We start from the raw sequence: 24,746 nt of genomic DNA on the forward strand, positions 1-24,746 counted from the left end.
CTATAGCAACAAATGTCAAATTTCGTTCGAAGATTTTGATGTTTTTTTGTATTTAACCTCACGTGTCACTTTGACATTTCTAAAATGTTTATAAGCCAAGTTTTGATACAGTAAAATCGCAGCTAATTGCCATGGTTACAAATTTCAATAAAAATGAAAGACGTCTAACAATTATACTGAAAAATTTAGAAAGAAAGCAATAAATTGGTGCTTTATCAAAATTTTCTTATTCATATAAAAAAACTTTACTTACAAGCGTTAGAATTTTGTTGATTAAATAATTTATATTGTTACTATAGCAATAAATGTCAAATTTCGTTCGAAGATTTTGATGTTTTTTTGTTTTTAATCTCAAGTGTCACTTTGACATTTCTAAAAAGTTTATAAGCCAAGTTTTGATACAGTAAAATCGCAGCAAATTGCCATGGTTACAAATTTCAATAAAAATGAAAGACATCTAACAATTATACTGAAAAATTTAGAAAGAAAGCAATAAATTCAATTCTAAATCTATAAAAATTAAATTTTGAAAAGGTGGATTTCAGCCGGTGAGAGATTTAATTTCGGGACAGAAAAGTGTAGTTTTCAGAAATTAAATTGAAATTGGGTGGAATAAATTCAATTTTTATATGTGAGAAATTGTGAAAATCAACGAGTCAATTGAATATGTGACTGTCAAACTGTCAAAATCATGGAAACAATTGGTGCTTTATCAAAAATGGCGGAAAGTAAAGCGGTCACTGTCATTATTTCTTTTTTTGCTTCTCCATCGCAAGAAACGAAGAGGTGGATCTTATGTCCATTGATGGTAGCGATAATGAGGAGTAATTGCGTGTGTGCCCAGAGGATGTGTGCGTCGTACCTTCCCCCGTCGGATACCATTGGGACCGGACGTCAGCCAATCGCGAGTCGCGTTCCTACACATGAGGGCGTGGCCTTTGCAAAAGACGTCTATTTCGTACACACACACACTCGAATATGAATACATATTAGAACACTCAACGCACTCAATTTCAAATACGAAACGACGAAGAATGGCAAACAATATGGCTTATAACAATAGAAAGCACGCATAAAAGAACGAGAGCGAAATAAGACGTTAAAATGACACATGTCAGCGACCGCGACTAATACGAATAACACTCGTTGGTTGCCATGGTTACAGAAGTAATTAATAAACGACAATTGGTTGGAAGTCGAAGTTCACGTCAAAGCGTGCTTAAAAGCATATGTATAATGCAATGCAATAAATATTAGAAATGATTAAGAATATTGTGAAATGACAAATTATCAAAGAAAAATGTTTATAAATTAACCTAGAAGATTTTTTTTGAAATGTCAAATTGACAGATAAATAATTTATTTTTTAAATGTCACTTGTCAAATGAGAAGCTATGAAGCTGTGATGAAAAGATAAAAATGCCATATTATGTTGGAATTGTTTGGTAAATGCACATAATATTGTGACAATGCTTTGATGTTTGTTCGTGGGTGGAAAAAAAGATGTCGGAAGGAGAGAAGAGAATAAAGAAATTGGAAATGGATGAAAATTATCGTGAACCGTGCAGAAGCGTTTCTTTCAATTTCCTTGTATCTTAGTTACCGCCTACTGCTACATCTTATACTCTTAAAGTATTGACGTTTTCGTGAAACTTTGTTGTGACAATGGAGGAGAAACTGTTGCGCGAGATGCCGAATTCAAGTAGTTCAGAAGCCAAATTAGTCCCATCTTCTTTTTCTCTTATTCTCTTATTGTCCATAGCAACGGTCGGACAAAAGAGCATCCCTCCATCAATGTCCGATATGATCGTTCACCATGGAAACAACGGGAAGCGAAACGAAAGAGAGAGAGAATGGAGAGCGCCAAATTTGCGTGACTTCCAGAACGGTAGCTCCCGTGCGGCGAATTCTCTGGAAGCAGCACAAAACCAACCAAAGAACCAAAAAGAAGAAAGATGCAGACTTGGAAAGAGATGAAAAAACTACTCTACTCAGTCTAATTTGTTGCAAATGGGGATGGCGTGGAGGGACGACTTATTGGGGCAATATTTTCATCAGGGCTGTCATCGTTTATGCTCCTACTGTATATCTCACGCTGAGTCTCCCCAGAAACCTTCTTCGACCGACTGGAACATGCATATCAACATGACAACAACATGACGACAACATGACAGAAGGGAGAAGAAAATGGTGCAGAGCAAAAAAAAAAAAAGGAGAGGCAATAAGAAAGAAAGAAATGAAGAAGAAGAAGAAAATTGAGTTCGCCTTCGCTTTTTGCCAAAATGACGACCGACCACCCCCTTTTTTTTTTTTTTTCTGTTCGTTCGTTCGTTCGTGTTTTATTGAACCCCGCAATTCGTGCATGAATTCCCATGATGAGGGAAACGCGCCCACAATTTCCACGGGAATCATCGGCCAACGTCTCTGACCGCAATAAAATCGTTAGCGATTCTCCCCTCTAGAAATACGTTATTCGGTCGCCTTGGTTACATGTGACAGCTGTCAAATTCATAAATAAACAAATTAATTAGTTGCATATGAAAAAAAAATGAAAAACGTGCGAAAAGTCACTGTCAAATAGCGAAATTGTGTATAATTTGATTGTTGTTGTCATGGTAATATCAAATCACCATTATAATTTCCCAGAATTATCTCAATTGGATTTTACTAATTGTTTTGACAGAAATGTCAATCAGGTAATATAAACAAATTGCTTTCAGAAATGACAATCATTATAACAATAATCATATGAAAATCAATAAGAATTTTGTGAAAAATGAACAAATTATATACAAAGTATATTCAAATGTTTTTTTTTTAATTTACCAACTGTTTTCAGAAATGACAATTCGACAGAAATGTCAAAATGACGTTATAAAACAAAACAACAGCATTTTACCAATTTTTTTGACAGAAATGTCAATCAGCTAATATAAACTTTCAAAAATGACAATCAGTTGTTATTATAACGATAATCATATGAAAATCAATAAGAATTTTGTGAAAAATGAACAAATTATATACAAAGTATATTCAAATGTTTTTTTTTATTTACCAACTGTTTTCAGAAATGACAATTTGAAAGTAATGTCAAAATGACGTTAGAAAATAAAACAACAGCATTTTACCAATTGTTTTGACAGAAATGTCAATCAGCTAATATAAACTTTCAAAAATGACAATCAGCTGTTATTATAACGATAATCATATGAAAATCAAGAATAATTTTGTGAAAAATGAACAAATTAAGTTAATCATTCCTCCTCGATCCATATAATCGAGCATCTTCAAATGTTTTTTTATTTACCAATTGTTTTCAGAAATGACAATTCAGAAGAAAAAAAAACAAAATGACGTCAATAAAAACAAAACAACTGCAATTGTCAATGTGCATCGATTGCTACAATTATTTTTATTGTCACGCTATTTATCACGCAAAAATGATCATTTTCTAGTTGTTTTTTTTTTGTTATGTTTTGCGAGCGCATTTATTAATTTGCATAAAAATTCGTTCCGATTATTTGGCAATGATCTGTAACCATGACAATAATAATAATTTTCGGATCGTGTATGAAAATAAAAAAAAAAGAAAAGTTAATTAATATCCAGCGATGTAACAAAAAAAATAACAATGAATGTTTTTACCGTTTCCTTCGAATTGTAAAGTGCACTTTCGATTCGAGGCTGTCGCGATTTTTAACTGAAATTTTTGAATGTTTTTTTTGTTTTGTTTTTTTGTTTAACAAAACACATCGATCTCATTGATTTGGTTCGATCGGTTCCCGTGTGATAGATATTTTTTTTCCTCCCGATTTGATTTAGTTCTCTTGGTCTATTGTAGATTTTGGTTAAAAATCGAGTAAAAGAAGTGAATCGAAGCGGAGAAGAATTGGAATGGTAATTGTGTGTGAGCTTGAAAACCAGATCGAATCTGATTGATCTCGTTTATCGTCGGTCCGAAATGCACGTTTCACTAATTGGGATCGGCTTCGAAAAGTCTTGTTTTGCATACGCGAGTCGTGTGAATACGATTCCGATCGATCAAGTGTTGTTTTTGAACTGTGAAGAGAAGAGTTGTTAATCCTCCGCTAAAACCGTGTAATCCTATTCGGTTACAATGGAATTACGTCCATCTTACGGTCAATATTTTGGCCCAACCCTCCCCAATAAACAATATTATTGGTTTCCATTGGTTACCGATGATTGGGGTCCCGATCGTAAACAGTTTTCGGAATACCACTGAAGAGAAACAACAACAACAACGACGACGAGGAGGCAGAAAGAATCTAAGAGATCTAGTGTAGTATAGATAGACATAGAGGTAGTAGTGGTTCTACCTAAACTCATCCCTCGACTTTCTTCTTCTTCTTCTCGTGATTCGGTCGGTCCCTTTTTCAAACTTCTTGATTTATTACTCAATCATATTGCGTTTAATTTTAAATTATGACACTGAAAAATCGACTCTCCTCCATTCTCTCCTCTCATTCCACCCTCTATATTTTTTTTCTTTTTCTTTTACTTTTACTGCACTCATTCAGAAATGAACGCAATAAATCCGGACGTCGTAAATTGTTTTTGACTTTTCGACATTAAAAAAGTCAACTTTAAATTTTACATTTCACCAATTCATTCACTTAATAAACGGGGAAACAATACGTCAATTCAAACAACGGCTGCAATTATTATTATTGATATATTACCATAGCAACTAAATAATAAAGAGAATTGTTCTGCAGCTTTTTTTTTTTTTTTTTTTGTTCATGGCACACCACATTTTTTGGCTAGTCACAACATTTTAATTACCATTATATTTATGTAATATCGATGGAAACTTTTGCATTCACTATTCACTGAGTAAATAAAAATTAAGAAGAAGAAGAAAAAAACAAGTGTATATAACAAAACCAATCTAGATTTCTGTGACCGGTTAAAATAACATTAATATTTTGAGATAATGAAATTAGAAATTGTTTAAAAACAAAAAGTTAATCAATTGTAAAATTAAATTTGTACATGAAACTTGTAAAAAATAATAACAATTGAATAAGATTTAACCGTTCTTTAATTGTTCATAAATAACCTTGAATAAGAAATCATATTGTAATTGTAAAAATTGTTGATTTTATAGTAACCAAGGAAACAAGCCGCAAGGACACGTTTAGAATCATAATTATAATAATAATAATTATGTTTTAGAAGATTAATTTGAGTAATAAAATGAAAACAAATGAATAAGAACTGACAAAATGTAAATTTTATTAATGATTGTAACCATGGAAACAACACAAAATTGAAATGATAATAACGTAAGAAAATTTGATTTTATTATGAAACTATGGAAACGTGAATTGAAATGTTAATAATATCGATTATCCGATTGGATTAAACGATCAGCGGTGAAGACGTAAAGCGAATCAATTGCATATCGGCGATTGGTCATAGATTTAAATTAGATTCGGAGCGTACTTAATAATAATAATATTGATTGATTGAATGTATTTGGAAAACGTGCATTTTGTTAGCGATTATTGTTGTAAATAATGAGGATTCGTGTAGGTTTGCGGAGCAGCAGGTAAGTAAGTAAGAAAAAAATATATAAATGAAGGATGGAAGAAGAAAAAAAAAGGAGGAAGTGAGTTAATGAGAGGGCAATTGAATTACGTGGATATAACACAAAAAAAAAATGAACTGCTGTTGATGATGACGGTAATAACGTTGGCAGGAGGAAGAGAAGGAGGAAAAGTGTTGATGTTGGAGAGAGAAAGAGATGTGGAGGTGGATGATGATGAGGTCGTTCAAATTGGCCAATTTTCATTGAAACGACGACGTTCATTGTCTACGTCCACCCACCGGAACTCCCCCAATTGCGGCCACCTTCAGCCTTGGAAACGGTCGGACGGATGGAGAAGAGGAGGGTGTGGTCTGCCGTCGTTAGGCGTGACTTCTTCTTGGTGGTGGTGGACAGGAGGAGCAAAGGACGTTAAGCGATGACGAGAACGACCATCGTCAGTGCAGCTCGAACGACGAAGTTGTGTTGTGTGTGCGTTTGCGCGCGTATTTATTTAATACAATCTTTGCGAAAAGCATATAAACTTCCTAATCATAATCAAGAAAACAATCGAAAATCAACAAGAAAAACAATTGGGTTGCTATATAATAAAGTGCGACGAAATAGTGCAATCACCGTAGCGACAAAATAAAGGACGATCAGTGTTTAGTGAGCAAGATTCCGTACCGTCGCTACGGAGACGACGACGACCACAACAGCCCGGATCCGAGATGACAGTTACCGGAAGTTTGGGAATTATGCACAGGCCATGCTTTTCCGGATATCCGTTTCAAGGTAAAAACAAAAAAAAATTGAATCGAATCAATTTTTTTTTTTTACAAATATTTTGTTTCTAATTAAAAGTAACTTGTTTATGCAAAAATAAAAAAAAATGAAAATCGTAATAGTTGTAAAACAAAACACAAATGTTGAATGGGATTTGTATGCTGGAGTAGGCGACGAAAACGAAAAATGTCCAACTAAAAGAAAATGAAATAGAAAGAGCCAGAGAGAAACGTACAATAAAATACAATTGAACTTAAATTTTAGGGTAGACGCAATAAAAGGTTTGTAACAATGAATGAGCACGCGTTGGGTTTTTGGGGGGACGGACATGGCAATAACTTCTTTTTTTTTATTATTGACCCATATATTCGTTGACTTTACTTTTACTGGACCAGAGCCCCAATTTTTTTCTTTTGTTTTTTTCTCTTTTCTTGTTCTTCCTCCCGAGAATTTTAATAAAGGACAAAACCAAACTTTCCATCATGCAATAAACGGCCGACGAAATCCCAATACAATTTATTGATGGCAGAAAAAATGTCACTGACCAAATTGGAAATCGTAAAATTTACGAAAACCGTACACACATTTTTTTTTTGGTTGAAATTTCTATAGCAACATATTTTATTCAACAATCACCTAGCAACGATTGTTACGAAACTTCAATTAATCCAATTAACAGCGTTCTCTTGTTCCTTTCTAAACGCGTTTCATTTTTTTTAGAAACAAATTACTTAAATAATTGTTCAAATTTTTAAATTTATATAAATCCAACATTAATGACAGCAACACGTCAATTAATTTACAATTAATTATTATGCAACTAAATTAACGTTTTTTTTTTTTGTTTGTTTGTTTCGTTTTTGTTTTAAGGACAGGGACGTGTGAACCAATTGGGAGGCGTATTCATAAATGGCCGCCCCCTGCCGAATCACACGCGGCTAAAAATCGTGGAGTTGGCGGCCGCCGGAGTCCGACCCTGCGTCATCTCGAGACAATTGCGCGTCTCACACGGCTGCGTCAGCAAAATATTGAACAGATATCAGGTAAACATCACAATCACAGCCAAACAATTACTAACAAAAATAAATTCAAATTGAGAAGAAGAAGAAACACTAATCTTTTGAACTGAACTTAATTTTTACTCATTGAAAGCGGTCAAAACAATTGCGTAACTTTATTTATTGCACTTCTTTGTTACTGTTGGGCCACTTGTTTCCGTCACTTCTTCCATTGCATCGATTCGAATAAACGAAAACAAACGTTTCCATGGTTGCATGGGTAATTGAGTAACCAAACTAAACAAAAGAAGAAATGTGTTGTCTCACGATAAAACAATCGCATCGAGACGGTTTTCCTAAAACAAAATCGAGAAAAAAAAGCAACGGTTACCGCAATTACGTCTTATTATTCAAATATAGTTCGTACATTTCGAATTTGAAATATTTTCAAAAAAAACAAACAGTTGTATTGTAATTTGAAACTTGAACGATTGGATTGATTTTAACGACAAACGAAAATCGGATATGAGAAACAATTGCGTACGCCATGGAAACGGGTGACTCATATTGCAATCAGAAAGAAACTGGAAGAGAAAGAAACAAAAAAAAAAGCGAAGCAATAACCATTTTACGTGGCCTTCCTTGCGTTAATAACAAATACGACTCTACATATTCAATCTCTTGTTCTCTCTCTTTCTCTTCTCTTATTTGAATTTTCTAATTAAAATAGTTTCCGAGAAGCGAAGAAATTCGATCCAATCGCGCGCAATCGGAGAGCGTTTTCAATTATGTCGTAAAAGTTGTTAACACTTGTTGTTTCTACTTGCTTATTTCATTTGTTTTATTTTTGTTTTGTTTTTTTTGAAGGAGACTGGATCTATAAGACCCGGAGTAATCGGCGGTTCGAAACCGAGGGTCGCAACTCCGGAGGTCGAGAACAGGATCGAGCAATACAAGAGGGAGAATCCGTCGATCTTCAGTTGGGAGATCCGCGACAGATTGGTGAAGGAGGGCATCTGCGACAGAAGCACCGCTCCGAGTGTGTCCGCCATCTCGCGGTTGCTGAGGGGACGTGGAGGCGAATGCGACGGTAAGAATCTCCTCTAATATCTGATCTATATAATAAATACTTCTTCGTCTTCACGAGAAAGATCAAAAGGAAACCGAAAATCTCGAGCGTATCCCATTTCGGGAAGTTAATTGACCGCCGATGATGTAACACATTGTGCGTGCGGCTGCGGCTTCTCAAAACACACATACAAAAGGGACGAAATAAATGAGGAGCGAAAAAACAGATGAAAAAGGGCGCCTTCTTGACACCCGAAACCGCACCGCCCCGAAACAAATTAACGACGTTTTCGCAATTATTATTAATTACTATTCTTTTCTTCCATCTGATTTATGCGATCTTTGATATTTAATTAATTGTTGTTTCTTTCCTCTTACAGACAAATCGTCTGATAATGAAGGCGCTTCGGATTGCGAAAGCGAACCGGGGATTCCCCTGAAGAGGAAACAGCGCAGATCGCGGACCACCTTCACCGCGCACCAGCTGGACGAGTTGGAGAAGGCGTTCGAACGCACCCAATACCCGGACATCTACACCAGGGAGGAACTCGCGCAAAGAACCAAACTGACGGAGGCTCGCATCCAGGTGTGGTTCAGTAATCGAAGGGCTCGTCTCCGCAAGCAATTAGCGTCGACTTCGACTTCGTACACTCCAATGGTTTCGAATCCTTACACGACGGCACCGACGACGCCCTACTTGTCGCAAAGTATGCCGGACGCGGCGACCTCCTACGTACCGGCCACCAGCAACGCATCTTCCACGCAAAGTAAGTGGTGGACACAATCAACTCTACCAATATATTTAACAACGTATTAATTTTGGTTCGTTTTTGTTGAGCAGTGGGTGAGATGTACCATCATTCGACGTCGCCGAATCTTCCGTTGAGCACGCACGGACTCGGCCACCATCCCCAGAGCGGCTACGGCAGCCACCCCATCTACACGGGCAACACGACGACGAACGTCTCCAGCAGTCTGATGCCGCTCACGCAATCAATAATGAATGCACCCTCATACAAAGAAGACGAATCGACGGGGGTGAGCGGCTCCGACGGCATCTATCCACCGAATCTACCACCGACACCCAACTCGATGGTGACGATCTTAGGCCCGAACAGCGCCAACAGTAACAGCAACAGCGATTGCCAACAGGAAACTAATAACAACAACACTATGCAGCAATGGAACATTACATCTTCGACGCAGCAATCGATCAGAAACAATCCGAGTCCGAATGGTCTTGGTGGTGGTGCTGGTCATCATCATCACAACCACCACCATCATCATCACAATCAGATGGGATTCGGTAACCATCATGTGACCGCTGCAGCGGCGGCAGCAGCAGCCGCTTACCAACCTCCAGCGCATTACGCGACGGCGTATCAACCGCCGAAACCGACGGCTTTCACGCATCAGGCACCTTTCTGCGGATGGTACTGAATCCTAATCAAAACCATAACGTTCTTGTAAATTTTCTTGTATAAACACTACGCAATCTGTTTTTTGTATATGTAATATATTATATTCAATGTTTCATTTTTATTAATTTTTAAGCAACACAAAAGTTTTATTATAAAATTGTAAATAAAAAGTTAGCGTGTGTTTCTTTTTTTATTAAATAATAATAATTTATAAAGACTTGCATTGAATCATAAATCGTATTCCTCGCTACCCTCCTCCACATCATCATCAAGTTGAACGGATTTCACCTCGACCGTCGCCGATTTCTGGTGGAAAACGAACGATCCCAGATTTCCTTCAATACGATATCGGCCAAAGACTTCTTGTCCAGTTGCTCAGATCGGAAGTTCAATCGGCATTCTCCGGTGGATCTTAGTGATGCACCTCTTGCATTTCAACCTATCATGCGTATGCGAATTCATCTTCTCCAGGATGAACAGCTCCCGCAGCTCGGAGGCGATGAAGTGCCTCTCATCTCCTCGTTGTTGTCCACCACAGTCGAACTCAGAGCTTGTCTCTGGAATATTTTTTCCTCTATCGTTCCAGACTAATATTAAAAAAAATTGATAAATTCAAAGAGTACGTATCAATCAAGTGTAAACTTACAGCAAGGAATCTGTAGATGAAGCAGGGTTTCTTCCGCCAGACGCGCGCCATCTCTTGGCTCATCATTCGCTGGATTCCAATCGGGATCGAACATGACCAGCCTATTGGCCCCGATCAAATTTAAACCACACCCACCTGCTTTCGAAAATCCATTCGGGCGATTCCGGTCATCGTCCCGTCCAGTCGCACCAATTCCGGATGATTGCAAAGCTTCTTCAGACTCGTGATCCCCGCCAACGTACTCAGCGAGTTCTTCAATTCGCCGTCGTTCTCCTCATAAACTCCGAATTGATGTACTTCATGTAGATCTCACGCTGCATCGTCGTCAACGTGCAACAGACGATCATCTCAAACTTTACAGGTAAATACTTTGTTAGCAGAGCGCTGGTCCATCGAATTAGACATCTATTAACGATATTCGATAGCTCTAACAGACAACGCTGAGCCTCTCTCCTCTCAGAAACCGACGCACGTCAAGCGTCCAGACCTTAAATTGTAAAAACATTGCAAATTGGAAATCAGCAAAGCGCGAATACGAATACCTTTGATAATATAATTTTCGAATTTTCTCCTGAATTCCTGCGCACTGCCCAGCAGTCCTTCGTTCACGAAATGTATCAGGCTGAAGTACTCGGGTTAGATCGTTCTGGATGGGCGTTCCCCTGAGCAGGACACGCCTCTTGCACTTTAACCCCATCAACGCCCCTTCAAAAACAAAAATCAAAAAAATGCAATCAAGATCTCGTATTTTTAAGTTTCTATAAAATGAAAAAGAAAATTATTTGGTTTTCCAGTCTGAGACAACACGACATTCAACAATTAGTCGATTTTGTCTAATAGCTTGGCTATTATTAGCTCCAGTCGTGCTACTGGGTCTTGTTGTGTTCTGTTGACTTCATTTTCGGTACTGGATTGTGTCAGCATCAGCGTAATATAAACCTGGTTTAATCCAGTTGTCGTTGACGTCTTCGATATTTAAGTTTTCATTGCTGAGAACCTGGAATCTGTTTGTCAAAACCGTCGATCTGTTGGAATTTTGAATGCTTGAATCGCACTCTGAGCTCGTATCACACGCACTGTTATCTCCTGGAATGTTTTTGCTCTTCCTCGTTTTCTCTTCACACACTATACAGCTTGGAATGATCAAAAAGACATGTATAAATTAAATGATTTACCTGTAAGTTTGATTCTCGCATTTCTTGAGACGGTGTCCTTCATCGCATATCACCATCCCGACTTCTCTCAAATGCAGAATCTCCGCGTGCATCCGAAACGTCTCGTACAAGATGATGAACAACGATACAGCGGTTCTCCCCTGCCCTTGCATGAATTGCGTTAAATTCTTTTTAGCATCTCCGCTTCCGTCCATCATCAAAGAACAAAGTCGACCACCCAACCACTGAAAATGTAACAAACTTAGTTCAAAAATTGACAATTAAGATCGCAGCATACCTTCGTGATTTCGTTACTCCAATTCTTTACTAAAGAACTGGAACACACTATAATAGCCTTATCTATGGAAGGTCTACATTCGGAACTTTGTTTCAACAGAGTCCATAGCATGCAGCGTTTTTTTCCCAAACCCATCTCATCGGTCATTATGCAACCAAACGTACCTTCGATTTGCACACACAATCGTACATAAATTTTACACCCTGCAATATATCAATCGCATTAATCCTTTCTTCTACTAAACTACGATATGTACCTGACGCTGATGCGGTCTTAATACATTCCCAAGATCCACCACAACATGTACCAGAATTTTGCTACAAAAAAAAAATAATAGAATTTACATGCAAATAATAATCAGACGTACTCCTTATTTTCAATCTTCTCTTGCTCAGACATCTCTGGAGGATTGTAGAGGATCAAAGCATTTGGTATATCAGGATCATAGAGTGGTCTCCGAGGCTGTGATCTCCTCATACCCAATTTCTTCATCGAATGACATCCAACGTAATTTCCTCCTTAAAAAAAATCAAGCAATACAATTAAACATCTGAATACATGAATTCCAAACACTCACATAACTGTTGGTGGTGAACATCTCCTGCACTGCGTCTGTAAATTCTTTTGCGCTTTTACTTTTTTCATCTTCTGTCCGTTTTCTTTTAGTTCCGTTCTTCGCCAGTTGACTCGAAGCTAAACTTTTTCTCTACCAACAAATAAAATGCAAAAAAAAAACCTGTTGATTTTCTTTACATGCTCTGCAATCGTTACTAACCATTGTCGTTGATCTTTAAGCGTGTTTCTTAAGCGAATTGTGGCGTATATCCTTTCTTTTCATAATAATCAACGAAATTTCCTAAAAAAAAAAAACGAACGCGCACTTTCAAACACAGAACAAACTAAACAAACAATGTGTACCAACTGAACAAGTAATAATAATAAAGTAACTTTATGAGGATTTGAAAATTTAAAATCCCAAGTTACCAACTGCACCAAACTCAACTTCTTGTAGATGGCGCTATTTAAACTTTTGCTAACTTCTACTCTCAAAATTTTAAAATTCGGATGGGATTGAAAATGAGATTTACAATTAAATTAATGATAAACTATAAATATTTATTAAATCTGTGCTTATAATATATACAATGTACAATATTTTCTTTCAATAACTTCTCCACCTCTTCCTCAATCATTATCTCCTCTTCAACACCACTTTCTCTGCATCCATCGGTTAATTCTTTACAAATATTTATTAGTTAAATCGCTAATTAAAAAATCTTTTTTTTTCTCCAAAAGTTTCACATTTCCACTGCATTATTATTTTTTTTTTTATACCGTTACACGCGCAATCGTGTATACAAATTAAGGGAAAATTAAAAAAGAAAAAAAATAGTAATAATAATAAAACATAATACAGAAAGTCCACAAAAAAAAAATCTCTTTTTCTCAGTTTTGATCCTCGAAAACGTATGGATTTGTGTTTGCGTTTCTTTTCTTATTCATTTGTTTTTCTTTTCGGTGTTCTTCACTGTTACCATGGACACAGTAGTGTACTGTATTGACTAAAGAAAAACAAGAGAAAAACAAACAAACAAACGAATCTAGTAACAATTTCTAAAAAAAAAACAAACAAACATTTTGTTTCGTTTTAAAAGGCACACCGCAATCATCATCATCATCTGTTTCTACAAAAAAAAAACCGCAATAAAATGATCTTTTCTCTTTTTTCGTAGTAATAAATTAAATCAAGAAACAACATTATCGAACCATTCAACGAGTATCGACAATGACTAATTTGTTAGGCACTTACAATGATATAATGTAATAAACAAAGGACAAACGGGGGAAACAAAATCGTATCGTCTGCGTTCAGCCCCGAAACAAAGAAGCTTCGCAACTATTTGTAAATTGATAAGATATAATTTGTGAAGTGAATCGAAGGAGGTGCTGGAATTTAGAATGTTTTAAAAAAAAAAATGTTGATTTGCGCAAATTGCAGCTGAACGCAGACGATTTTGAATACGATCTACGCGCACACACACACATATATAAATTTATTTGTTAAGTACAAAAATTTCGCAATGATAAAAGAGCAAAAGTACTTAATTAAATTGTCTTCGTTTCGATGGAAAAAAATAATATCGCATATTAACTGCAACATTTACATTATATGTGTGTGTGTGTGTGTGTGCATCGTATTGTAAATATCATTAGGATTCGGCGTAAGAATTTCGTTTGTCAATATGATCTAAAATCCACGAATCGTCGTTTCAGATCATCATTGACAAAGGAAATCCTTACTTCTTACTCTTCTTCTCGACATTATTATCACTTTTGTTTCCGTTATCCACAGCTGCTATTGTATTGTTATTCTGATTATTTATATCGACATTGCTTTCCGATTTCTGCCTAATCTCTACCTGCTTGCTGCTCGCATCCTTCGACTCCACGGCCGTCGTCGTCGTCATTGTTGTCGAAGAGGTCGTCGTGGTCGTCGTTGCCGTCGCCTTCTTTCTCGTTTCGTCGTCGTCATCTTCTTTGCTGCTCGGAGCCCGCTCCTCCTTCTTGGCCGCCTTCGTCTCCTCACTTTTGATCTTCGTGAGTTTCTCGACCGCGTTTTGCAACGACTTCTCCTCCTTCGTCTTCTTCGGTTTCGCCGCAGAGTTCTTGGGGCTGTTGGCGCGCGGACTCGTCATCTCCAGATTGAGTCCGCCGACTGCAGGATGCGGTGACTGAGGAAGCGTCGTCGAGGGATTGTAGGGTGCCGGCAGACGACTGCCGAAGAACAGCGAATGGTAAGCGGCCATGTAGCGGGGATCGTAAGTGGGAAATCCTGGTGGTCCACTGGGATAGAGGAACTGCGACGATATGTTCGGGATGAACGGATTCGGCGGAGTGTAGCTCAAATTGAGTTTGTCCCTTTTGCTCGTCGTCGGACTCTTCTTCGGCGACTGCGGTGACTTCCTGTCGCCGCTCTTCGGGGAGCTCTGCAACTTGAGCGGATTGAAGATTGGAACGCTGCTCGTGCTGATCTTCAGGTCCGGTTGGCTGATGGTGATATTGGTGAGGTTGGAGGATTCGGGCGCGCGCTCCGACACCGGTTTCAACGTTTTCGGATCGATCTTCACGATGGAATGCCGCTTGATCTCCGGTCTCGGTTTCTCCTTCTCGACGTTGTGCTGGACCTGGTACAGAGGTTTCACGCCGGACGCTGGATTTCCCAGGTACCTGGGGATGTTGTTGCGCACCTTGAAGAACTTTGCGGGTCGCACATTTTTCGAGGGTTCGGCGGTCGCGGAAGGTTTTGGTCGCGCTATTTGCGGATTCCATGTCTTCGGCGGATCCCTTAGCGTCTTGTAGCCCATCGGACTGTTCGGTTTTGATTTTGGGGTCACCGCCGACGAGTTCGTTTTGGACATCATCGAGCTCTGCGTGGTGTTGATCTCGGGTGGAAGTTTCACCGAGCTGCTGCTGCTGCTGCTGCTTGTGCTGGCCTGCACCTTTGGTACGTTGATGATGGGACTGTAAGCCGGTTTCGGTATGTACGATGGTGGACCTGGAGTGGAAGCCTTGCCCCATTTCTGGCCAGGTGAAGGGGTCATCATCGACGTCGTCGTCGTAGTCAGAAGCGTGATCGATGCTACGGGCGTCGCCGGTCTGGTGTTGTTGATTGCCGCGTGTTTCGTGGTATTGACATTGCTTGGTCTGGTGAACGTCGAAGACGATGTCACCGTCGTCGTTGATATTGATGAGGTACATATTATTGGCGCCGGCGCCGCCGCAATCGCCACCTTCGCGCTCTGCTGCTTCTCCGCTGACTTAACCTTCCTCTCCTTTTTACTCACTTCACCACCACCACTCGAAGCGACCGTCGTAGATGCCGCAACCGCGCCGCCGTCACCACTCATTGTAGCCGTCGTATTAATAGAAGTAGTGCAAACAGAAACAGCTAAAGCCGAAGTTGCTGTTGCTGCTGCCGTCGCCGTTGTTTTCGTCGTCGTCGTAGCGACCGCCACCACTGTATTAGTACTAATTGTCACTTCCTTCTTTATATCACTGTTAACTTTATTACTCTTATTCGCACCATCCACTTTATTGAGCGAGTGTTTCTTGAGTGGATGATTGTTCGAGAGATTCTGCAGACCGACCGAGTGATTCGGTGTGGAGGATGTTGTGATTGGTGTTGTTGGTTTCGATTTCTTCGTAGGCGGTTCCCCCGTCTCGCCGCCGACAACGGCCTCCACCAGCTTCCGCTTATTGTTATTATTACTACTACTACTACCGCCGTCGCCGCCACCAATCACCGCCTCCTTTGTACTACAGTTCGTAACGACCTCCCCCTGCTTAGTATGAACGGCAACAGCGGACGCTCCGCTCTCATTGCTCTGCTGCACTTTACCCTTCTTTTTCTTCTCCTTCTTCGGCGTTTCCACCACCACCCCGACAACACTGTTACCACCGCCTCCTCCTCTTCCTTCACCTGCTGCGACCTCTTCTGTTCCGCCGTTGTTGTTCCTCGGCTGTTCCTCCGAAGACATACGACTCGTTTCGTCGATGGCCTCGATATGCTCGTCCAGCATGTCCAGGCAGTCCTGGATGCCCGTCACGCTCATCTCCCCGTTCTCCGATATCCTCAATTGCACCTCCTTCCAATCGTTATGATTTATACTATTGTTGTTGTTGTTCAAGACAACACCCGCATTCTCCTCCGCTCCGCCCTCGCCATCCGCCACTTGCACTTTCACCCTTTTCGCCATGTTCTCGTATATCCTGTACGTTATTTCCATCGGACCTTTCTACACAAACCCAAACGATTACAAACAAATTCCGTTGCAACAATTTCAACGAGAACTTACCCGTCGCCACAGGTAAATGTAGGCGATATCCATCAGAGTGAGATATGAGTTAAGGCAATCCTGATTGTAGAGGATGTCCACCCGATGGTTATCCTTCAGGTCGTACTTGGCTCGGATCAGCTTCTGCAGGTGGGACACGGAAACGGCAGCCGGACATCTCAAGTACCTACAAAAATAAACGATTCCCATTTAAAACTCCACCTACTCGTCTCAACCAATCTCATGAACCTCTTCGTTCTCGAGTTGCCATGGTAATTGAAGGATATGCATATGGATTCGTCGGGCGTGAGGAGATGCTGGTACGACGCCTCCCCGCACTGCTCCAATCCGGACGGTTTAATATCGGGATGATCCGAATAGTATTGTCTTCTCCTTTGCATTTCATCTAAACATCATTTAAATATCTTAATAATTATAGCACAATATATATATAGATGATGACTTACTTTGAAAGAGCTTCGGTACAAGTTTGTAAACAATGTCTTGGAGCGTCTTGTCTGGACGTATGTTGAGTAGAGGTTTGGTCTTGTGTACTTGCACATCACAGACAGGACAATATCTGTTGGTCTGAAGGTACTTGACAATGCAGCTGCGGCAGAAGGAGTGCAGACACTCAATGATGGTGGTGGCATCGACGAAATAACCTTTGCACAGGGAACAAGTCAGGTGGCCATTCAGGTTGGTGATGGGTATGCGGTGGTGCATGTTTTGGGTGCTGATCACATCCTGCCTCTTGCCAGTCCGAACAATCATCACACCAAAAAGTAATTCCTACTCCTGTTTGCCCATACAGACGAAGATGTTGATCAGCATGCTGGAAGTGGGTCAGCGTTTGCACTAGCCCCCCACTTGTTATTGTTTACTGTGTAATGCTGCTCAAAGGGGATCAAAGGGGGCTAAAAAAAAAACGACTGTCCTCTCTTGTTTTGTTTATCTTCTCTTGTCTTTTGACAGCCGCTGGAGCAGCCACCGCCGTCGCCACCACCAGACACACACACAACGCGCAAGAACAACAACAACAACAAACAACGCACGCAAACAAAGTCCGTCTGGAGTTTTTCTCGTCGTCGTCGTCCTCCAGCACCTCTTCGACGGAGGCTCCTCTTCCGCGCACCACCAAAAACAGGGGGGGCACAAATTCAGAGTCTGCAGTTGCCCCGAGAAACATAACCCAAATAACTCGCGAGTAACTTCAGCTCGCACAGCACAGGTAAAGAGGTTAGAGCAGAGAGTTTCGTGAGATGCGATGCAGAAATGGCGTCCACCGTGCGGACGACGCTCACGTCGCGGCACCAAAGGCCACCACGAGCCGAACGTAAAACTCCAGATCGCGCATTCCACGACGCGTTTCAAACGATCACCAAAAATAAATAACTAATTGCAAAATAAAAACATACATAAATTGTAAATAAACGCGCACTTTCGCAATGCCGCCAACCCAACCGCACGAACAATCACCATTTATTTTCACTTCTTCCTCAGAAGACGTACCATCAACAAAGAACGCCAACAACGAAAAAATAAAAATAAACAAATCAAACACATTTTTTTTTGTTTTGTTTTCTTCACATATATATTATTATTCTCCACCGCTCATACATAATATACACTTTCTCACGTCATCATCATCATAGTTGTAAAAAAATATCAAAGACGAAAAATAATCAGCAAAAAAAAAGAAAAAGATAAAAATAAAGAGGATGTTATATAGAATCATATATACTGTACACCAACTAACAAACAAAAAAATAATAATAATAATTGCTGTTGTCTTCGAAACGAAAACAAACAAAAGAAAATAATAAAAAAGAAAACAAAATTCGCTTTTCTTCAAATAACAAAATTAAAAAAGAAAATCATAAAATTGGTTGTTGCTGTTGTTGATTTTTGTTGTTGTTTTTTTCTTTCTTTTGGAGTGGGAGCGGTTCAGCAGCATCCTTTTCATCTTCGTCGCATCGTATGATCCGTGTCCAGCACTTGATTTTTCCTTCTTCGTCTTCTTATTTTTACGTTCAAATTAATATAGACAAACAACAAAAAAACGAACGAAAGAAAGAAAAAGAAATGATTATATATTTGCGTGAAATATATTAAAAACGAGCAGTGTGTACTTTTCTTTTTTTTTTTGTCGCATTATTCCGATGGTCGATCAGACTGACACAATAATAAAACAAAAAAAAAAGATTTACACACGCAGAAAAAAAAAATAATAATGATAAATTAGTTGTTACCGTGACAACAATAACAACAATTGTTTGAAGGTTGAAAAACAAAATAAAAATAAAATAAAAAAGCAGCGGATGGAGGAGAGTAGGAGCGCGAGCGTACTCATTCCTCTCTTTGTTTTTGTTTTTTTTTTTGGTGGATTAATTTGTTTCAATTAAATACCCTCCATCTCGCTGCGCCTCTCCTTTTCTATTTTCGCTCTGCTTTCCCCGCTTTACATACTCTTCGCTCTTTCTCTCTCTCTCTCTCTCTGTCTCCTCTCTCTCTTCCTGCTGTCCTTATTGCATATTTGCATTATGTTGGACAACTTGGTTATTCACGGAGGTCGTCTGACTTAATGCTGTGTCTTTGTGATGTTTCTCAACCTGCAACAGAAATAATCACAATCAAGCAATGATCGTTTACAATTAAATAAAAAAAAAAACAAAATATCCCAGCACACTGAAAATTACACATTTACCAATATTGTCCAAGATATGATTTTCTATGCCAGTTTTAAGATAAGATAATTTCCATTGTGATAGATAATTATAAGTAAAATACATATTCTGATAAACAGAAAATAAACAATTTATACAAATTATGATAACTTTGATTATGTAATCATGATTGATTGAAAGAAGCGGTGAATCAGTTGAAATGTGAGTGGGTTACTTTAAAATAAACAAATTAATCTCCATGGTAATGAGTCATCCCCTAGTGGATGACCTTGAAGTTAATGGGTGGGGGGAGGGGTTATATATGTAGTTTAGAAATGAAAGAATTGTGTGTGTGTGTGTGCATATACTGACCAGTTTCTTGACAAATGAAAACTCTTTGCTGTCCGTGTTGCCTTTGACGTTCTCAACTTGGTAAGGAGGGGTGATAATAACTTGGCTATTCCAGACGACAATGTCAGCGTTCCTCCACTGCACCTCCTTGAACATTTTGGAGATGGCCACAAAGAGTCTCTGACCCTCTGGGGGCACGGATGAGGACAAGGAAGTCAGCAGACGTTTCTTCTCGTCAACCTGATTCCTGATCCTGGTGTTCAGCTACGAGAGGAAACATGCATGCAAATTGGTGAATTGTTTTTATGAGAGATAATGCAGTAGACATACCCTCTGCAGATTGAGTGACTGTGGTCCCTCCGGTGGTGTAGTGACTTCCTTCTTGACCTGCAACTCACTGACGAGCGCCAAATTGATGAACTGCACATCGTGCAGATTGTTGATTCCGCTAGCTGTCGGGCATTCTGAGAGGACGGAGAGTTAAGGATGTGTACACCATAGTTACCAAAGATAAACAACCGATCGACCAACCACCAACCACCATGGATTATGATGATGATGATGATTGGGTGGATGGACGACTACGACTACGAAGATGATGATGACGGCGGCGATCGCCGGTCTATTTATTTGTTGTTTGTTGCGACAACGTAGAAAAAAAAGGATACTCAGTATTAAGATTTTGGTTTGCTCGTCAAAGGCCAAAACATCGCCCTCGATCTCTTGATTGTAACACGTCCGACACCAAACAGTACTACCTAATGTAAAGCAGTCAGTCACGGCGGCCATTTCGCAAATATCACCACCACAGCCGCCGCGAAGAACACCATCTAAAACTGGCCACGGGATCCGCAAGGTTGGCACCGCCGCAAAATCACCAGCGCCACCTACTACCAGTTGGTAACAATGCCCACCACCATTTTTCAAATTGAACAACAACAACAACAAAACTCTGCACATATCATAATTATCATTAATTGAGACCCAATTAACAAATGTCTCATAAGTAAATGAGAGAAATACGAATCTAGGAAGCGTAAAGAAACAATTTCACTTCTTGCAATACCTCTAAATCGATCACGAAACTAATAATTCATCGATAATTGAAATTTTGTTTTAGCAAATAATTAGATGAAAATGTAAACAAAAGTAGTAGTTCGTAATTGAACATGGTCTAGTGCAGTTCAGATAAAAACTATTACATCCACCATGAAAATAAGTATGCAGGTGGGAAGGAATCAGTCTTCCCGCATATCCTGCCATAATTGTTCCTATAACAAGTGTAGACAAATCTGTATTAATTAATTTAATTTTTTTATACATGAAACAGATAAAAAAATATTTAAAAATCTTGCATAAACGCTGAGAGGAGTGATTAAAATTCAATATTCCAAAAATTGTAATCACTAACCGTCAAATTTGACACATGCAAAATAGTTGTTTGTTTGTGTCAAATTTGACATTTAAAAGTGTCAAACTAACGTGTTTTTTTTTTGTTCTAATTCTGTTCAGATTATATTTGTAACTTCTGTTGGATACGAATTTAATAGGGATTTAAGTTAGATTAATCACAGTCTGTGCATGTGGTCGTGAAGAGCCGGGAATTCGAAAGCGAAAGGCCGGTCGATTGAGAGAAGAAAAAAACAACAACCCCCCTGGAGAGTAGTTTCGGTTGTAAGAGAGAGCGTTATCCGAGCGTTATCATTCGGATTCGGTCTTTCGGCACGTCTCTCTGTGAAAACCCGGGAAAAAAGCTAGATAAAAACAGGCGCCGTTAACGTTCGAGGAATTTTTGGCGGGATTAAAGAGTATAGAAGAAGAGGGTTGTCAATTTTGGAGGGTAAATCTGACCAGGAAGAGTTTGTGAATCCCGAAGCTCAGTCTGCAGTCGACCTTTCGCGCGTTCATTTCATCCAACAAAGTGTGTGTGGACCTATCCGCAGGTGTAAAAGAGTACACGTGGCAACAACGCTTCACACAGTCTGCTGCGTCTCCTCCAAACAAAACAACAAATTGAACCCCGATTTCGTCGGCCATTGTTTTTAAAGCTTTCTGATGTCCGCAACGATTTTTGTTTATTTTATTTTAAATTGTAATTTATTAAATTAGTTTTTAACAACAACAAAAAAGAGAAACACCAAAACACTTCGATGTGATCATTTAAACGATTCCACGCAGCTCCGCCGTCTCCGTTTTAACAGCGTCTCAAATAATAGACTTTTTAAGGTTATAGGAACGAAAAAAAAAATAACAAGAGGTGAGTGTTTTGTTTCAGCGCCTACTTTCTCTTTTTAACGCTTTGTACAATGAACAGATGGACAAGACGTTGGAGCTGTCCGAAGACTCGGGTTTCGTTAGTTCGCTGAGCTACACGTCCACCTCGACTCCAGCAGAATGCAACCAAACATCACGCAAACGGAGATTCTCCATCATCACCGAGAGGAAACAAGCCATCACGAACATCGCCTCAAGCACGTTAAACGAATCGGCGATATCGCGCAGTTTCGAGCTGTGCAACATCAGTTCATTCACACCAAGCTACTATGTTGAAAGATCTCCGGAGCCTCCAACCACCCCCATCAAATCAGACGTATTCTACGAGTCGCACAGCAAAACGCAAAAGACACCACCGAAACACCACTATCCGTCACTGCAAAAGCTAGGTTCACCTGAGAGCAACAAAATCCTGTACAAAGACATCAAACCGAATTGCATTCAGAAGGTGCTCGATGCCAAAGTGAAAAGATCATCACCAGCCAAGAAGCGTTTATTCTCCGACGCACGTAGAAAGTTGAGTCCATTGAAACTAGATCCTGTTGTGTACTTTACAGTGAAACGCAGATACTTGGATGTGTTGCCGAAGGTCTACTCTTATCTGAGCGACGCCGATCTCTACAACTGCAGCAGAGTCTCGCAGCAGTGGAAGACATCGATCAAAGACATTGCCTGTGCCCAGAGCAGACTCACAAAGTACAGTTTGAAAATCAGTATTAACAAGGAGAATCTAATTAAACGAATCAGCTTGCCGATGCCTACTACGAAGGTCAGTTACAAAATTTGCTAATAATGATGAAACAATGGTAATGGTAATGTAATTTTTAGGTTATCAAGAAATGCGATCTTCAGTTGAACAAGTGCGTGCGATGCAATGAGGCGTCGATCGTTGATAGGAACATTTACCAGTGTCAGAACACCATGTGCGGGTACATCTACTGCAATCTGTGCAACAGCGGTTCGATCACCGGCCCCGAAGACTTCGTGGACAAATGCCAGATGTCAAAGTTGCAGATAGAGAGGAGGGCCAGACAGAAGAGCGAACCGGAGAGCCCCAAACCCTTCTCGTTCCTATACGATTCGTCGGCGTCGGTGGCGACGACCTGTGATTCTTCTTCTGGTTACTCCACAGACATGGAGACTTTCAGTCCGAAGAAGAGCAGGCATTCCTCTGGCGGAGTCCTCTCCAATTACAATCGAGACTTGCCTGAGATGAAGGTGAAGGTGAACAGTTCGAGACGACATTCGAATTACATTCCCGTCATCCCGTTGACGCCGACGAAGCGGCCCGAAATCGTGGAGCCCTCGAGTCCACCGAAGATCATCAACATTGCCTGTTCATCGAAGAGCCGGAAGAATCTAAAGAGGTTGCTGCGATAATAACGAATTATTATTAATTAATTAATAGATTATGAATGATGATGGATGATGTTAATCATGATGATTATGATGTTGATACTCACGATCATCATCATTACGAATTATTATTATTATTGTTTAGTGTTTAGTTTATTTATTCGCGTTGTACATGTACATTTTTGTGTTGTTGTCTTTTTTTCTTTTTTAATTTCATTTTTTTTTTCTACATTTGCTTTAAGTAAGAGAAATTGGGACCCAGTGATTACATTCCAATTTTTTTAATTAAAACAACTAACTCGTTTTTATTACTTAATTATTATTTTTTTTTACTATTAGCTTTAGATCACACACACACACAGAGCAAAACTCTTTGTTTCTTTTTATATGAATCTATTTTTTTATAATGCTTAATAATAAAAAAACAAAACCAATGAAACAATAGTTTCGGAATTACTCGACAAAACAACCATCCCGCTCGAACCGAATGCAATTATCGAAGGGTGCGCTGACATTTTGTTTCTCATCACCATGACCATGTCCGAAACCGGATGTTTACATTATCGTTTTTGTTTTTGTTTCGCAATAATTGAGCCTCTTTCGTTGTTCGTGTTTCTGTTTGTTGTTTTGTGCGGTAAAGATTCGTTTTATTACCAAAAAAAAAAGTTCCAATAGAATTAAGTGGCAAAAAAATTAATGAGCGAGCCGAGCGAGGTCGTGAATCTAAATTCTGAGTGAGTTAATTCATCATGTTTTTTTTCTTACAAATTTTATAACCCCTAAATTATTGCGCAACGCATCAACACAGAAAAAAAAAACAATAGTTGAGCGCGTTACTCGTGGGGATTTTTTTTTTATTAATTTATTTACGTTTTCTGGGGTGGTAGCGGAAACAAATTGTTTTCTCGTCCTGTGCAGAGAGCGTGTTGGTAACGCGTTAGAAAAAAACGGTATTATGCAACGAATATTGTAACAATTATGTTTGGTTGCATAACACGAAACAATCAATTCGTAAAGACAGGAACTACCTGTATCATACGCAAGCCCGACAACCGTCTATTGAAATCCCGACTATATCGAAATCTCGACGTTTGAAATCCCGACTGTATCAAAATTCCGACTATATCGAATTTTTTTACAATATCATTTTTAAATTATTTTATAATTATAATTATTTTTATTATTAATTTATTTGATTTTGTTGAATTATTCACAATAAACCTTAACATTATTAAATAATCTCAAATACAATTAGATTATTCATTGTTATTATTTATTATTAATAACAATTTAAAAGTCACTATGTTTCGGAATAATTTAATAATGTTGTTGAAGACATTTTCGA

At 39.1% G+C, this 24,746-nt stretch overlaps 4 protein-coding genes and 1 pseudogene across 4 annotated transcripts; 2 read left to right on the plus strand and 3 right to left on the minus strand.

The window, feature by feature from the left end:
- Nucleotides 1-6,025: 6,025 nt before the first annotated feature.
- On the plus strand, nt 6,026-9,888 carry LOC108557044 (protein gooseberry-like). Its single transcript, XM_017913419.1, has 5 exons — nt 6,026-6,343; nt 7,205-7,377; nt 8,200-8,422; nt 8,781-9,167; nt 9,242-9,888. The coding sequence occupies exons 1-5, from the start codon at nt 6,280-6,282 to the stop codon at nt 9,838-9,840; spliced, it is 1,446 nt and encodes a 481-aa protein (XP_017768908.1). The 5' UTR covers nt 6,026-6,279; the 3' UTR covers nt 9,841-9,888.
- Nucleotides 9,889-10,002: 114 nt separating this feature from the next.
- LOC108557041 lies at nt 10,003-12,517 on the minus strand (annotated as a pseudogene).
- Nucleotides 12,518-13,603: 1,086 nt separating this feature from the next.
- LOC108557045 (flocculation protein FLO11-like) lies at nt 13,604-18,261 on the minus strand. The gene is made up of 4 exons (XM_017913420.1): nt 17,222-18,261; nt 17,004-17,160; nt 16,776-16,941; nt 13,604-16,715 (listed from the first exon to the last, which is right to left on the minus strand). The coding sequence occupies exons 1-4, from the start codon at nt 17,526-17,528 to the stop codon at nt 14,217-14,219; spliced, it is 3,129 nt and encodes a 1,042-aa protein (XP_017768909.1). The 5' UTR covers nt 17,529-18,261; the 3' UTR covers nt 13,604-14,216.
- An 870-nt stretch (nt 18,262-19,131) lies between these two features.
- On the minus strand, nt 19,132-20,611 carry LOC108557043 (protein LSM12 homolog). The gene is made up of 4 exons (XM_017913418.1): nt 20,440-20,611; nt 20,102-20,235; nt 19,793-20,035; nt 19,132-19,366 (listed from the first exon to the last, which is right to left on the minus strand). Exons 1-4 carry the CDS (start codon nt 20,558-20,560, stop codon nt 19,280-19,282), a joined length of 585 nt encoding a protein of 194 aa, XP_017768907.1. The 5' UTR covers nt 20,561-20,611; the 3' UTR covers nt 19,132-19,279.
- A 704-nt stretch (nt 20,612-21,315) lies between these two features.
- Nucleotides 21,316-23,702, plus strand: LOC108557042. The gene is made up of 3 exons (XM_017913417.1): nt 21,316-22,028; nt 22,086-22,814; nt 22,874-23,702. The coding sequence occupies exons 2-3, from the start codon at nt 22,086-22,088 to the stop codon at nt 23,423-23,425; spliced, it is 1,281 nt and encodes a 426-aa protein (XP_017768906.1). The 5' UTR covers nt 21,316-22,028; the 3' UTR covers nt 23,426-23,702.
- The last annotated feature ends 1,044 nt before the right edge of the window (nt 23,703-24,746 follow it).

Source organism: Nicrophorus vespilloides, unplaced genomic scaffold, assembly GCF_001412225.1.
Source record: "Nicrophorus vespilloides isolate i.1.1-1 unplaced genomic scaffold, Nicve_v1.0, whole genome shotgun sequence".
In the NCBI taxonomy this organism is placed as follows: domain Eukaryota; kingdom Metazoa; phylum Arthropoda; class Insecta; order Coleoptera; family Silphidae; genus Nicrophorus; species Nicrophorus vespilloides.